The sequence below is a fragment of the Muntiacus reevesi genome, chromosome 2 (assembly GCF_963930625.1).
Source record: "Muntiacus reevesi chromosome 2, mMunRee1.1, whole genome shotgun sequence".
NCBI lineage: Eukaryota > Metazoa > Chordata > Mammalia > Artiodactyla > Cervidae > Muntiacus > Muntiacus reevesi.
The window spans coordinates 217,378,299-217,395,567 of NC_089250.1; the positions used below are offsets into that span (position 1 = coordinate 217,378,299).

At 39.1% G+C, this 17,269-nt stretch overlaps 1 protein-coding gene across 2 annotated transcripts in view; it reads left to right on the forward strand.

Moving 5' to 3' along the window:
- CNTNAP4 (contactin associated protein family member 4) overlaps positions 1-17,269 on the forward strand; it is a 272,200-nt gene that overhangs the window by 230,576 nt on the left and 24,355 nt on the right. For both annotated transcript variants that reach the window (XM_065925058.1, XM_065925059.1), the window contains exons 18-20: positions 13,131-13,370; positions 14,847-15,071; positions 16,458-16,591. In XM_065925058.1, the coding sequence (XP_065781130.1) occupies positions 13,131-13,370; positions 14,847-15,071; positions 16,458-16,591 (599 nt within the window). The remainder of the gene's footprint in view (positions 1-13,130; positions 13,371-14,846; positions 15,072-16,457; positions 16,592-17,269) is intronic.

Sequence of the window (17,269 nt, forward strand, 5' to 3'; positions counted from 1 at the left end):
TTTAATAACATGCTAGGAGCTCAGTCAGGAAATTGACACAGATATTTCTTGAGTTACAAACAATAAGAGATGGTCACAGCAAAAGGTATGGCAATTTAAAATCTGTCAGGATCTAGGAAATAGCCTTCCTGTTCTTAGAAATTGAGAAAGCTGAAACAGTCCTTGAATTTTTCAGTGAAATCTGCTGCGGTTTGCCTGGGCATGACCTTTCATTCTTGGTATGAATTTTAGCTTCCTAGAAATGGAGTCACTGTGTATTGTGTCTGATAGGAACCTTGGCCTTAATTTGTTTTTAGGTAGTTGTAATGGATAGAAATACTATTATGATACAGAATGATATATTAGGACAGACTTGAGTCTTTTGACCTCAGTCATGTGTTATAATTTTAATAAGGATCTAAGAGATTTTATCTTTATGGGGAATATTGGTGAGGATTTTTACATTCCCATATGTTAGATTCAAGCATGATTGTGTTATTAGAAAGTTTTAGAAATTGAAATCTTTAATTTACTCAGTTAGCTGTGAGTAGAAAGGAGGGGACTATAAAAAGAGATTTTTCTCAATAGACGTAACTTGATCGGTCTTTGGAAAAAGTTACGTCTATTGAAAAAAATCTCTTTTTATAGTCCCCTCCTTCCTACTCACAGCTAACTGAGTAAATAGAAGTGGTTAATGTGATTATATTAAAAAATGGACTCATGTTGAAAGAAAGTCTTGCAGCGTTAGGTAGAGACACATCATTGATTGTCAAGAGGCCTTATAGAGGTCTATTTTTATCTTTACCTCTACTGTAAGACTGAACTACTCTTAGGAAAGGACCCCAACCAAGTTAATAGAATAATACATATAAGATAACATCATAATTTGTCAATTTTCAACATTACTATTAAATCAGCATTTTTTTATTTCTAGATGAAAATACCTTTCCCCTTTGAGAAGATTCAATGGAATTTAAATTATAATTAAACAGTTATACTGAATTAGCATAAAGTAGGTGAAACTAGTACAAAAAAACTAGTGATTATCACAGCTAGTTTGATGTAGCACTTATTAAGACAAAAGGTAGTTCTCTGCCTTCCTGAGAGTATATTTCTGGGGAAAAGGCAAGAGGCAGCCAAAAAAAGAATAAAAAACAAAATAAAGGCAAAGAGACAAAACAAAAAAATACATATATAAATATCAGTTCAGTTCAGTTCAGTTCAGTTGCTCAGTCATGTCCGACTCTTTGTGACCCCATGAATCGCAGCACGCCAGGCCTCCCTGTCCATCACCGACTCCTGGAGCTTACTCAAACTCATGTCCATTGAGTCAGTGATGCCATCCAACCATCTTATCCTCTGTCGTCCCTTTCTCCGCCTGCCCCCAATCTTTCCCAGCATCAGGGTTTTTTTCCAGTGAGTCAGTACTTCACATCAGGTGGCCAAAATATTGTAGTTTCAGCTTCAGCATCAGTCCTTCCAGTGAATATTCAGGACTGATTTCCTTTAGGATGGACTGGTTGGATCTCCTTGCAGTCCAAGGGACTCTCAAGAGTCTTCTTCAACACCACAGTTCAAAATCATCACTTCTTTGGCACTCAATTTTCTTTATAGTCCAACTCTCACATCCACACAAGACTACTGGAAAAACCTTTGCTTTGACTAGACGGACCTTTGTTGGAAAAGTAATGTCTCTGCTTTTTAATATGCTGTCTAGGTTGGTTATAGCTTTCCTTCCAAGGAGTGTCTTTTAATTTCATGGCTGCAGTCACCATCTGCAGTGATTTTGGAGCCCAAAGAAATAAAGTCTATCACAGTTTCCACTGATTCCCCATATGTTTGCCATGAAGTTGAAAGGTTGTTGCTGAACGATAAGACGCGGGATTCTTGGCCTCCGGAGGAGACGAATTCAATCCGGGGCCAGAGACGAGGCTGGATAGCTCAGAGCTTTTGTGTAATAAGGTTTTATTAAAGTATAAAGGAGATAGAGAAAGCTTCTGACATAGGCATCAGAAGGGGGCAAAAGAGTACCCCCCTCCTAGTCTTTAGCTGTATGGTATATAGTCACTCACAGTCTGTTAATGAAAAGAAAGGAATGTCATAAAATCTAGAATGGCACCAGATAATTCATCCCAGGCCATAAAACTATTGACTTGCATCTTGTACCAACAAATAGTTTCGTTTACATAGATTAGGGGAACAATACCTGAATAAGGAAGTTAGGCCCTTTGGCGGAACCAACTTGAAGATGGAGTCTGGGGTTCATTAACATAGCTTAAGACAACATTTCCATACGAAAAAGAAATGTATTGGTTAACTCAAGGTTTGGGAGTAGTTAGCTTTAGGTGAGACCAGGTGTCATGGCCACACAGAATGTTAGGAGAAACCTCCTTTTAATTTTGTATAGAGAAGGAAAAACAGATCGCTGGTTTGTTCTTTTCTGCCGGTTAAGAGAGATAAAAATGTCTGGCACTTACAGTCTCATACCTCCATTTGGAGACCCCTGGCCTTCCTGCCTGTTACTCTCTCAAAGTGATGGGACCAGATTCCATGATCTTAGTTTTCTGAATGTTGAGCTTTAAGCCAACTTTTTCACTCTCTTCTTTCACTTTCATCAATAGGCTCTTTAGTTCTTCTTCGCTTTCTGCCATAAGGGTGGTGTCATCTGCATATCTGAGGTTATTGACATTTCTCCTGGCAATCTTGATTTCATCCTGTGCTTCATCCAGTCCAACATTTCTCATGATGTACTCTGCATAGAAGTTAAATAAGCAAGGTGACAATATACAGCCTTGATGTACTCCTTTTCCTATTTGGAACCAGTCTGTTGTTACATGTTCATTTATAACTGTTGCTTCCTGACTTGCATATAGATTTCTCAGGAGGCAGGTCAGATGGTCTGGCATTCCCATCTCTTTAAGAATTTTCCACAGTTTGTTGTGATCCACACAGTCAAAGGCTTTGGCATAGTCAAGAAAGCAGATGTTTTTCTGGAACTCTTTTGCTCCTTTGATAATCCAGCAGATATTGGGAATTTGACCTCTGGTTCCCCTGCCTTTCTTTATCCAGCTTGAACATCTGAAAGTTCACAGCTCATGTACTGTTGAAGACTGGCTTGGAGAATTTTGAGCACTACTTTGCTAGTGTGTGAGATGAGTGCAATTGTGTGGTAGTTTGAGCATTCTTTGGCATTGCCTTTCTTAGGGATTGGAATGAAAACTGACATTTTCCAGTCCTGTGCCACTACTGAGTTTTCCAAATTTGCTGGCATATTGAGTGCAGCACTTTCACAGCATCATCATTTAGGATTTGAAATAACTCAACTGGAATTCTATCACCTCCACTAGCTTTGTTCGTAGTGATGCTTCCTAAGACCCACTTGACCTTGCATTCCATATATATATATATATATATATATATATATATATATATATATATATACACACACATATATATATATATATAAAACAATGTATATATATACACACACAAGCATGGATATACACATATATGTAAAATTTCAGATAACGATAAATACATAAAGTAAAAGTAGGATAAGACATCAGGCAGTTTGGTTTGCAGACTTCTATTTCAAGTGGGGTATTCACTGAAGTCCTCTCTGAGGACCTTACATTGGAACAGAGGCCAGTGGAAGCAGGAGCGGGATCCCTGTGAACATCCAAAGGAAGAGAATTCCAGGCAGTGGGGATGAACTTCAGGAATTAAGGAGTAAGTCATGATGTCTGAGGATGGAATTTGTGTGGGAGAAGAGGATGGTGTGAAATGAGGTCGAGTTGTATATTGTAAGGCCATGGTCAGGACTTTGGATTTTATTCTAAAGGCTCAGATGAGTGGAATGGTCTAATTTCTGTTTTCCACCTTCTCTCTTACTAGGGAAAAGGTAGAAGCAGGCCACGGCTTTAGTCCCTGAGAGAGATGGTGGCGGCATGGGCCAGAGGGGAGATGGTGATAGAGAGAGTTGGGGCAAATCTTAAACGGAGGTGTACCCCGCTTACTAATGGGTTGGTTATCGCTGCTCGTGTTTACCATTGACTCCTGCTAATATCCTTCAGCAAGTTCTCTGCATACCTCACATCATGTCTCAGTTTTTAGTATCACTTGGAGTTAGCTTTTCTTGTTTTCTTCCTTTATCCTAACTTGTAGCAAGATTAAAGCTGTTCCCTGGCCCCACTATGCAGTCCAAACCACAGTCTCACCAGCCTGGAAGAGACCCCTGGGTATTCTTCATAGTCTGGGGAAAATAGCCCGCCTCCCAAATGAGGTTCCACCCGCCCATCACTGTCACTGGGAAGTTGGGCTGCTTTGTTCAAGTGTTCTTTGCCAGCACATGACAGATGTAGAGGGATCTTCTCTTAGAAATTGTTTCCCCACTTAGTAATGCCTTCACATTGTTTAACTCAACTCTCAGAGCCTTGACTCCGTGGGTGACTGGGAATCTCTGCTTTAATCCAATATAATTGATTTTCTGGCTAAAATCTTAAAGGGCAATTTCACTTCCCTTACTTACAGGTTCAAGAGTTTAATTTGTAGCTCACCCATCCATATTAAAAATAATTATGACTAATCAGTATTTTCAAGGGTGCATAATGACTATCATTTGTATTTGGGGATCAGGACAAATAAATGAGATAAGTAAGTGTAATCGAAAAGAGTAAGCCTGTAGTTTTCAGCATCACTTTTTCTCCTAATAAAAATGTTTAAATTGAGACACTGATGATGGTGATGATGATATTTTAAATTATATGAAAGCACAATTTTTATAAATATAGGGCAAAGCTGAAATACCGAGGTTAGTGTATCAGTTGGTCAAAGTTAGATTATGTTATTACTCCAGCATTCAGTAGTTTTTATAAAAAAAATTCACGTTATTTATAACCAAACAGAGCATGAAACTGGAGAAGGCAATGGCACCCCACTCCAGTATTCTTGCCTGGAGAATCCCATGGACAGAGGAGCCTAGTAGGCTGCAGTTCATGGGGTCACGAAGAGTTGGACACGACTGAGCGACTTCACTTTCACTTTCCCTTTCATGCATTGGAGAAGGAAATGGCAACCCACTGCAGTGTTCTTGCCTGGAGAATCCCAGGGATGGCGGAGCCTGGTGGGCTGCCGTCTATGGCAAACACAGAGTCAGACACGACTGAAGCGACTTGGCAGCAGCAAAGCACAAAACAGTAAACCCGTTGTGGGCTATTTCAAATACCAAATAAAGTGATTTTGTAGTACTACAAACATGAAACAGTAGAACTTTCAACAATGTAGAAATTTGCCTGTTTGAGATACTCTCTTTAACACACTTCCCTGTAAGTAAAACATTGCAGATATTTGAATATATGTTAATCTTGATTTAAATTATCTCCTCCAGCTGCCTGTGCTCCCATAGCCAGGTCTACGCTGATTTACGTTACCCTTTTTTTGAGATGAGAGGTTTTGGCAGCCTCTCAGAAGTGAGCATTGCAATAAGATAACATGAAGGAAACCAGTGTATTTTCTCCATCGCTTGCTTCACTCTGTCCTCTAAGGACCAATAATAAAGTGTGTTCACATCTCAGAGTGAGACTCTGAGGCAAGACTAATGAGCAAAATCTTTTTATTTCTGAGCAAAATCAGTAAAACTAAATAGAAAACATGACTGAAAATGTGATTCAGCTGAGCAACAATTATACATGGCAGTTGAAATAGGCATAAGAAAGTGGTACATAGTTTCAGAGATTCAACTACACCACAGAATTATAAAAAACAAGAACTTGAACAATTCATGTAGCTCCTGATATTAGCATAAATATCTTCAACTAATCTAAACTGTAGGATGGCATGCAAAGTGAAGGAGTAATGAAATTATGAACAGAAATCTTTGTATGAAAAAGTTAACCTTGATGTGATGGTCAGATGAGAAACAGTAGAACATCTTCCCTCCCCCCAGAAAATCTCAGCCATCACATTGCTTTTTAGTGTAAAAATGATGATTCCCCTCCTATCTGTAGCCCATCTTTCTCCAATCTTGTTCTAAATTATGGCACTGGGTCTTTACCAACCTTTTCACATTCTTTCACTTTGTCCTTTTTTGTTTGTGTGTGATTCATGACATATCTTAGTTAAATAGTCCTATTCAGAGGTGCTATTCCCTATCTTAAAAAATAAGTTTAGCAACTCAGTGCTGATTGGTGTATTAAACATATGCCCTTGACCTTGTAGACATGGGGGACTCAATGTTGAGAGTCGCTGTGATTATACACCCACAGCCATTCTCCAGCCACGGAAATGATGCAGAGAAAAGAATCAATCATTTTTTTTAAAGCTGAAATGTGACAGTGGTCATTTTCTATTTTGGTTTGTAAACTCAGCATTTTTCTTAGAAGCATCTTAAATTAGCCTTGAATTGATTTTCATTCAACCAGCTCTGCAATTTTTGTTTGCAGCCTGAATTCTTTCACTGGCAGGTTTCTAAATGGGGCAAACTTCATTTCAATACTTTGGGTCTAGGACCCGAAGGAGAAGTAAGGACTCCTGATGTAGACTCTGAAGTCATTTGCATTGCATTTGAATTGCATCAAATCTATAAATATTTATTATCTTGAGCAAACAGTTTCTAAATACCATACACAAAGGTTAATGCTGAACTCTAACATATTGAAGCTCTGAAGGCTAGTTTTTAACCTAGTCACACGTTCATATTGCCTAGGGAGCTTTCTGGACACTGACTACCAGAAAAGTGAAAGTGAAAGTGGCTCAGTTGAGTCTGACTCTTTGTGACCCCATGGAAGTTACAATCCATGGAATTCTTCAGGTCAGAATACTGGAGTGGGTAGCCTTTCCCTTCCCCAGGGGATCTTCCCAACCCAGGGATTGAACCCGGGTCTCCTGCATTGCAGGCAGATTCTTTACCAGTCGAGCCACGGGTAAGTATCAGGGCAGTACCAGAACAAAGATTATTTATTTACTGTGGATGGATGTTTGAATACTTTCAAAGTTGCATATTATAAATACAACCCTGTGCTGGTCTTTTGGTGAACATATGCTTGTATGCCTGTTGGTTGTGTACCTAGGGGTGGAATTACTGGGTCATAGGAATAAGCATATGTCAAGCATTAGTAGACACTGCCAAATCTCTGTTGACCATTTGGATATCATCCTTTTTGAAGTGGCTGTTCAGATCTGTTGCCCATTTTCTACAGGATTGTCTTCTTTTAAAAAAATTTTAGGAGTTCTTTATATATACAGTTGGTGAGTCCTTTACAGATTCATTTATTATAGATATTTTCCTTTCTCTCTATGGTTTGCATTTTCACGCTGCTGATGTCTTTTGATGAGCAGAAGTTCTTAATTATAATATATTCTGGATTTCTTTCTCTTTGCTTTCTGTTTGTTTTTGATAGGCTAAAACATAGTTACAGGAAGAGAATGCCAATCAACTTGATGCTTGAATAATTTTTATTACAGGCTAATTTTCCTTTGTAGTCATAAATATGTTCCCTCATTATCAAAGTTCAGTGCAATAAAAGTCGTGTTGCTCTGTAATGTAATCATATCATTTATTTCAAATATTTTCTTCTCTCTTTGAGGCGTCAGTTTCATGATTAGCCAGAGAAGCTCCCAGTGGACTTTTCCTTGTCCAGCGGCAAATCTTGAGTGACTGTTGACTAAAATCAGAATTCAGATGGGATCTCTTGAGATCAGAGAATATGATGCATAGCACCAAGTTTCATTTCTTTGAAAAACAGGCCTTAGTATGGTCAAACCACTCAGCACTGTGGCCCTAACTCTGAGCAGACCCCTTTTTCCCTCTTGCTGCTGCCACCAGGACCTGTGCTCATTACTGGCTCTGGTTCAGGGACAAGTGACTGACTTGTCTGCCTGTGACATGCTTTCTTACACCACCCGCCTCTTTCAACCATCACATCTCTTTGAACTTGAGGGAGGACAGTCCTGCTCTTCCTAGCCTTGCAGGGCTTTGTTCAGTGAGGAATGTTCCACGGCAAAACTATAGCTGGGCTTCCAGCCTCAGCACTTACACGAACTGATGCTATTGTTCCTGCAAGGCCGCTTCTTCCCCCGGACCTCGGGGATGGCCGGGATGATCGGCTGTGTGATGTGCAGAGCACAGTCCCCTGACCTGGTCCCAGCCCCGCCTGCGTGCCCAGTCATTCCCCTGTCCCCACTGAAGGCCCATGGCCAGGGAGACAGAGTGCCCTGCTCCGAGAGAGCCCCTGTCCTCTGCTCAACAAGCCTCTGCAACTTTGGATTTTGGGGGATCTTGCTTTCTTTGTTCTTCTAAGGCCCCTCGAAGAATTGCACAGTTCCTGGTTAATCTTCAATTATATTTGAGCACAGCACATAAATAATTTGCCATTGAAAAATTAAAGGTCTTCCTGCCACAGGAGTAGTGGGAAGTTGGCAGAGGAAAGAGCCAGCTTGCCCTCTGCGACAATAGCATCTGTCACCTAGTCTAACTTCCTGAGAGCGCGGAACGTGATAAAAGGATTGGGCTCAACCTCCGCTCAGCACCTAGCACACTTCTTTAGGTACAATATCCCAATCCCGTTGTGTAAGTGAACAGATTCAGTTGTGTTCATCCACATAGAGAGGTTGGGTGTTTGTTTCACAAAATACCCAGTGTATATGAAGTTCCAGAATCCATTATATCTGATACAGTATGGCAGGTAAATTGATGGAAAATTAATTGGAAGATGGTTCCAAACATAATAACTCAGCAGAAACATCCAGAATCAATTAATCAAACTGCAACTCATTTTAATTGGACGTCCTCTAACCTGGAGAAGTCATTGGAATGTCTAATTAAGCTTTCAAGCCCAGCCCTATTTACACGAGCCATGTTTTCCTGAACAGCTACATCTTAAAATGAAAGGTTAGCAACTTGAAGCCTAATGGTAAAGTAAAAATCTTCAATATCCATGTGCTGCAAATGTTTATTTAATTGGACATCACATTTTCTTGGTAATTTAAAAATGTAATTTAAAGCTATTTGATTAGGCCAACATTAGCTCTTTAAAAGGACTTCCCAGGTGGCTTAGTGGTAAAGAATCGCCTGCCAATACAGGAGACGCAGGTTTGATCCCTGGGTCGGGAAGATCCTCTAGAGAAGGAAATGGCAACCCACTCCATGCCTGGGAAATCCCGTTGACAGAGGAGCCTGGTGGGCTACCGTCCATGGGATCGCAAAGAGTCCAACAGTGTGAGCATACGCACACGAAACTCTTTAAAAGTACAGAATCAAGAAATCTTATTTACAAACTGTGTTGATTCTCCTCTCACTATTGCAGATGCTGTTTAAGCATGCATTTCACACGTATGTACATGTATTTCTACCTGTGAATATCCCCGTCTTCCGACCTTCCTCTCCACTTGGTGTCTATTTCTACCTCTAACATCATGCTAAGCCCATGTTTCCCTTCCTAAACTCATTACTAGACCATGAAATCTGTGAGACCAAGACCCACTGATGTAACTCTGTACCTCCAGTGTCAGACAGTGTCCAGAAAAGAGCTGCTAAATTATCTTGCAGGACTAAAATGCCATTGAAATCCAGTGATCTGAGAAGAAAATGAAACTCTTCTTTTTTGACCGGGTTTTGGTGTGGAGAGGAAGGAGGTGTCCCCAACTGTAGGTTTTTGTCTTAACTCTGCCTCTGACTAAACGTGTTTATTCTGAAATTTCTCAGCTATGCCCACGGGCTAGTCCCTGAACTCGTCTGTGCCTCTAGTTTCTCATCTGCAACAAAAACAACAGAAAACAAACAAGAATGAATGAGTTGGAGCTGATGAAAATGGATGTCTTTTAAGTTGTTGGACTCCAGGTTATTTAGTTATTATTATGTCACGGGCAGACTGAGATAAACCCCTAAATCAGAGAGCCTGTGGATATTTCAGAGTGACAAATGCATAACAGACTGTGATTTAGTGGTGCTGTGTACTATAAACTCTACGGCGTGATTTAAAATACTGTAACATGAAGTCAGTGAAATACACCAGGAATACACACCTCTAATGCAGACTTCATAGCATCTGGCCCTCCTCCAAAGAGTGCCTGGGCCAGAGCTAAAACCAAGGCTGCAGGCTGCCATCCTTACCCAGGAAAGAGAACGCCAGCAAGGATGCCCCAAGAATCTCTGTCACAGACTTGACTGAACCCTAGACATTCTTACTGAGTCACAATAGCAGCCTCCTGGATGTGGAAGGAGAGGCGCCAGGCAGAAGACTGAGCAACCGTAGGAGGAGCGCAGCAGGGTGACAGCGACCCTGGAACTCTGGGAAAACATCAGCTCCTTCCTGCCTTGCCCAGGAACCTGGAATTGTACGGTGACTGGCTCCACACCACACGAATTCTGAACTTGTAAATAGAGCATATGACACCCACCCCCTTACGGCTTTCATATTCTTCATTGAAGAGCTGCAAATTATGTCAGCTGAAGCCATTTGAATATAGACATTTAATACAGATATTTGACTCAATACCTTTAGACCATGAAAATTTTGCACCTTGTTTTATGTCCCTGGATATGTTCCGGTTTCTCCTGGTTTATAGTCTATGAGAACTTGAATAGAATTTGTATCCTCCTGTTGTGTGAAAATAGTATAAATCTTAATTATGTTGAATTGGTTCATAGTGCTTTTCAGCTCTACTATGTCCTTCTACTTTTCGGTATATTTATTCTATGAATTTTTGAGAGTTTTGTGTTGAAACTCCAAATATCTTACTTTATCTACTTAAAAAATAATTGCAATATATAGGGGAACTATATGTAACTTTGTTATGTTTAAAAAAAACTGGTGAGAATGGCAAAAATAGGCTGTATTTTTTTTTTTTGCCATTCTCACTAGTTTTTTTTTTAAACATAATAGAGTTACATATAGTTCCCCTATATATTGCAATTATTTTTTAAGTAGATAAATTAAGATGTTTATTTGGGAGCATTACATCTATGAATCTGAATTGTGTTACAGCATGAGTCCAGGCTTCTTTTAGTTTTGTCTTCGTGGTATGTCATTGTCCAAAAACATAGAATTAATTTACTCAGAAATATTCATTGAGTTTTATCGATGTTCTCAGTCCCAGGGACCCAAACATCCCTGTGAGGAAATGTACCTCTCTCCAACTTTTGAAGCACCGTGCTCCCAGCTGCTACTATAATCAGTTTCATGAATGAGTGTGTTGATTATTAACAGTAAATTAATTGAGTATTAATACTTAGTTATGACTAATGCTCATTTAGCTGTAGTTATAAATAGTTACTGCAACGCTATTACGTGTGAGCTAGTGAAGGACAAGGGAGCTGTCGTGCTGCAGTCCACGAGGTCGCAAAGAGTTGACTGAACAACAACAAATTACATGTCAGGTGCTGTTCTGTGTGCTGGGGTTTCAGTGTGACTGAAATAGCCCTAACTGAATGTATATTTTGATGGAGAGACACTGGTAATATACAAAGTAAATTGTTCAAATGTAAAGCTTGCTGGATGATGACAAAGGCATATTTTTGTAGGGTCTTTCTGGAAAATTTCTGGTTCTAAAATTAAACAAAAACCCACCTCTTTAATCTCTGAGAATAAGGAGACCTTACATAAATGGGGCTAGATTAGGAGCTCGCTAGATGAAGTGAGGGAGGAGGGAGTGAACACATTTTAGGAAGAGAGAACAGGTATGGAGCGGGTATACAGTCCTGGCGGTGAGATGGCATCGTCTGTTCAAAAGATGAAGCTCCTTTTCAGAGGTTCCAAGAACATCTAAGTGTTTCTGGGTAAATCTCCCAGATTATTTAGATTAGGACACTATTTCCCTATTTCAGGTTCTGAGCTTTAATTTATTGATACTCCTAGGCACGTTGTATGTCCAAGTACACTCAGAGGTTTCATTCCCATTGAGTCAGTGCTTTATATATTAGAGTCAGGTGACTGTCTCAGTCTGATTCACAGCCTTATGTCTGGCCCACCACAATCAGTATTTCTTGGGAGCCTACGCCTGTATTTTTAAGAAGTCTTTCCATGAGATACTCTATTCCTGACATTTGAGAACCTCTGCCTTATGACGTGTGTGTGTTAGCCACTCAGTCATGTTCAACTCTTTGCGATCCCATGTGCTATAGCTCCCAGGCTCCTCTGTCCATGGAATTCTCCAGGCAAGAATACTGGAGTGGATTGCCATTTCCTCCTCTGCTGCCTTAGGATGGCAGGGTCTGATTCTTCCCAAACTCTTAAAACCACTTCAAGGGCGGCTTGGTAAGTGCATGTTGTTACCTGTCATTCAATAAATGTTACACCACTGTGTGTCTCCATTAATCCACTTCCCCAATATTGTTGAGAATCTTTCCAATCTTAAGGCAACAAACACTGGTCCAACACTAGGAAGAAATTCACTGGGAAAAACACCCAACAAAAGCAGATACTCTGGCGCTCAATCTGATCCTGCGTGTTTTGATGAAAGGATAATGATCAAAAGATCACATTAATGCACTGTCAAGTTAGAAGAACTCAAGGATTCCTTCATAATTCTCACTAATGAAAGCTGTCCCGGCATCAGGATTAGGTTTCAATATGAAGGACAAGCACGTGTGTGGTGCCTGCGTGCGTGCTAAGAAGCTTCAGTCCTGTCCAAGTCTTTGTGACTCCATGTGACCTCAGGGGAGCCCACCAGGCTCCTCTGTCCATGGGACTCTCCAGACAAGAATACTGGAGTGGGTTGCCATGCCCTCCTCCACCCACAAATATACACTTATTAAAAATTGCAAGAAAAAATTAGTTTCTACATAAGAATGTCAATACATATCATTGTTATTTTGAATGAAAGTGAAATAGAGCCTTTAATTAGTTCTTTAAAATAAAATAGACTGATTTTAAGTCTCCAATTTAAAGTTTTATAAAACTCTTTTAGAAAACAAATCTGTAACAAATTCAACCTTTGGGGGAAAAAATGAATCAATGAATTTTATCTTTATGAATTCTTTTAATAGTATTTTGTCACAAATCGTGCTTCCAAAAGCATATAGACCCTTCTGACTCCGGCCATTCTCTGTTTAAGGCCATGATTTTGGCCTCTGTGAGGCCTCAGTCTTGCTTGGTCTTAAAATCCTGAACAAAACAGCTCAGAACCTATTCGCATGTGCAGCATTTGTCTTGTAGGTGGAACGGCCACCCGGCAGAGGGGCTTCCTGGGCTGCATTCGGTCTCTGCAGTTGAACGGAGAGGCCCTGGACCTGGAGGACAGAGCCAGGGTGACCCCGGGAGTGGAGCCGGGGTGCGCGGGGCACTGCAGCAGCTACGGGAGGCTGTGCCACCATGGGGGCGCATGCAGGGAGAAGCCCAGCGGGTTCTCCTGTGACTGCACCTCCTCCGCGTACGCCGGGCCCTTCTGCTCGGACGGTGAGTGTGACACGGGTCCCCCCAGCAAGACCGACCCCACGTGAATAAAAGCTCCAGCAGTTCTTTCCTCTGTAGCTATTTAAAACAAAAATATTTCCATTCCTGAACATTTTGGGGGGGAGGGCAAATTGCCTATTTTATGCCCATGACATTACATTACTTAAATGTTTGCCTCAGTTCTTTAAAAACTGTCTTTTAATGATAAACCTTCTAATAGTCGCCTCTAGTGGTATAAAATGTCAGCCGCTCCATTTGCTCTTTTCTACCTACTGTTAATGCTCTTAAATAATACAGGTGTCAACCGCCAGTCCCATGGGGGCAGTTCTCATTTTTAAAATCATTACAAGCTTTGTTGTTATTTTTGAAGATGGCCAGCCATGCAAAGACATTTGGGAAGCCTTGTTGTTTGAGCAAACAAATATTATTTGGCAAACAGGACTAGAAATAACTTTTCCATTGAGCATCGATGTGTAACAAAATAGAGATACTCAGGCACCTTGTTCTGTGAAATGCCAACTTTCTGTTGGTGAAGTGAAGCAGTGGACCATTTTTTAGCTGGTCTTGTTCACTGATCCACGTCATGGAAGAAGGGAAAAGCTGAGAGTAGCACTTAGTGTTCTGAACAGACTTCTGTGAATAGACAAACATTTGCTACACCTTCATAGTTCCTCATAGAAAATTGTCATCCAGTTTAATTCAGTTGCTTTACTTAAGTGTTTCTGGACTACTGAACCTTTACCTGAAGGAGACTAACGAAAATTGGCCTCAAACTGAAGCAATCCTACTTTGCAATAAAAACATTTGGGATTATTTAAAGGAAAGTTGACCAAAATTAACTCTTCAAATCATCTATTTTCTATCAGGAGTAACTTATCATTTAAAATCAACCTTGGGTAATCAACCACTGCTTCTGCCTTTCTATAATTCTCCTGTTTAAAGTTAGAACTAAGACCATGTCTTTACAAGAGCATGTCTTCATTTTCTGAATCTAAATGATTTCCAGGTCATCTTGCAAAGTGTAATCGGGAATGTTATTCTGCATCCACATAGTATATAGGATTTAAAATGAATATTGTGCATAGTAAAAATAAAACAAACAGACAAAACCCCTGAAGCACTGAGTGGGGATGTTGCCACATTATCCATGCGCATCACCTACAGCTCACATTCAGCAACCAGTGAAGAAGGGAAGAGTTCTGGAATCCCAAACTAGTTGCCCCTTCCACCATCCTCTTCATTTTTATATAAATATATTTGGGGTGTGTGTGTGTGTGTGTGAATTTAGGATATTAATCCTAAATTAATAAATACTAATCCTAAATGAATAAATCCTAAGTATTAAAATCACTTATGTAAGTAAAATGATTTTTTAAAATTTGGATAGTTATTTTTTAAATTTAAAAAGTATCATAACTGAGACCACTGAACAATCCTTGTTCTTCAATTTTTTAACATAAAATGTGCTTATCATTTCAGAGATTTCTGCCTATTTTGGATCTGGCTCATCTGTGACTTACAATTTTCAAGAAAATTACTCCTTAAGTAAGAATTCCAGCTCCCGCGCGGCTTCGTTTCATGGTGACACCAGGCTGAGCAGGGAAACGATCAAGTTTAGCTTCCGCACAACACGGACGCCAAGCCTGCTGCTCTATCTGAGTTCCTTTTATAAGGAGTACCTTTCCGTTATCATCGCCAAAAATGGTGAGTGCTGTTCAGATGAGAGAAAATAGCATCAGAGCATTAGATCCGCAATAATGTGGATACTTCTCGTGTTCTTGCTTCTCAGACACAAACAGGAAAAAAAGTGTGCCTGCTTGGTGTATTCAGTGTTGTTTTTCAGTGCTGTCAGGCAAATGTAATCTAAAAGGATTATTTAAAATACTTAAAATGCCTTTATAGCCTTATAGTTTTGGTAATTTAACATATTCTGTGTGAATTTTTAATTTCTGTAGATAAAATATTTATTATAATTTATTATTGCTAGAAAATCTTTACTGTTTCATGTGATTGTCAGTACCAGTTTTCTGGTTCATTTTGAAATAAAATGCCCGTTTGTACATAACAAATATTTCCTTCAAATCAAAGTAGAGAAGTTTTGAGAGAATGTTAACTAATTAGCATTATGTATAAGAAAATGTCCATAAAATAATCTCTTGGTTCTGATTTTCGGCAATAAAGTAGTCATGGGTACATCAGTGCAGGATAATGGTGTGTGGTTTAGGATGTGTGTGCTACAGACACCCACTTACTGTTGTTCTCGTCCCTTTATCTGGGTTAGAGATAAAAAATTTTATGAATAAATTGACTGGGTGAGGAAAACAAAGGAACATACAAACATGCAGATATATCATTTCAACTAAATCAAATATGGCCCAAGGGCACTAAACACCAAATTAGAAAAAATATTGTTCAATAAGTATATTCCTCCTCACAATATATATTTTGAGCTTGAAGTTTATCTACATATATTTGTTAAACTGAAAGATATCCTGTGAAGTAGATTTACTGACATCTTTGCAGGCAATTAAATGAGTAGTAGTAACTCTAATAGTAAGTTTGGCTTAAAACTATTCATCTCACCCTAATTTCATTCCAAACTCTATAACCATCACCACTTGAAAAATATTCCTTATCTTTAGTAAAACTGTATTTGATAATAATAATTCCATTCATCAGCTGCATTTCAGGAATAGTAGGCATATTTTTTGAAAGATGAATTACAGATACAGAAAGTTACTGCAATATTCCACAGTAGTTTGGCATTTCATAATATATTAAACCTTATTATTTTAAGTCAGAGGCTAGTACAAAGATTTACATGTGCTTAATTACATATTTGACAAATTAAATATTTGCAAGAAAGAGCCTGCTTATTTGCAGCATATTTGCTCTTAATTTTGGGGAAATAGTGCAATTTCACATGGAAGCTGACTTCTAGGAATTATGATGAAAGTGTACAGTCAAATGAACTGTTGTAAATTCTTCCCGAGGAGTTAGTAAGTAACAAAAAAGGACTCTGAGTTTTTTTTAAAGGTGTTTTAAAAAATATAATTTTAACTAAACTATAACTTTTCCCCTCTACTTTAGGAAGTTTGCAGATCAGGTACAAGCTAAATAGATATCAAGAACCTGATGTTGTTAACTTTGATTTCAAAAACATGGCCGATGGGCAACTTCACCATGTAAAGATTAACAGAGAAGAAGCAGTGGTCTTTGTGGAGGTAATAGAGAAAATACAACAGAAGCAGTGGTTACAATTAAGCTCCCCAGTGTGATGGACCTGCAGCAGAAATTGGATAATGGATAGATTAAATAAAATCATTCTTCCAGTGCTACCCTTACACAGATCATAGACCATCATATGTGTTCAGGTTTTTTAGCAATAGGATTCGGTTTAAGAGATTAATCATATTTGATACTTAAAATTGCCAAACTTTCCTATTTGTTTTACTTTACTCAGGTGGGAAATGCTTTTTAGTTTAGCATAATCTACTATTGGCAGAACTGTTGCTACTCTCGTGAAACCAGTTTACTTCAGATGGTTGTACATGCAGCCATATTTTTTGCACAGAAATTAATGATCACAATTTCAGAATGAATTTTAAAATGATGTGAATTATAGCAGAGAAAGTTGAATTATTCACTTTACCAGCTTTTGAAGAAAAGCACATATGTTTCAGCCCTACAGGAAAATTTCTTAGCTGAATGACTCAAGTAAAAATACCCAGCTAAGTAAAAATATCAAGATGAAGATAACTTGTATCTTTTTGTTGGTTTTCTCCATTTGAATTTCTTATACAGTGGAGAAAAATAAAGTGATATAAGGGGATAGAAGGTAGGGTGCACTGGTATCTGAGGGTAGCATAGAAGTAGTTTAGAAAATAATATTCACCTCTATA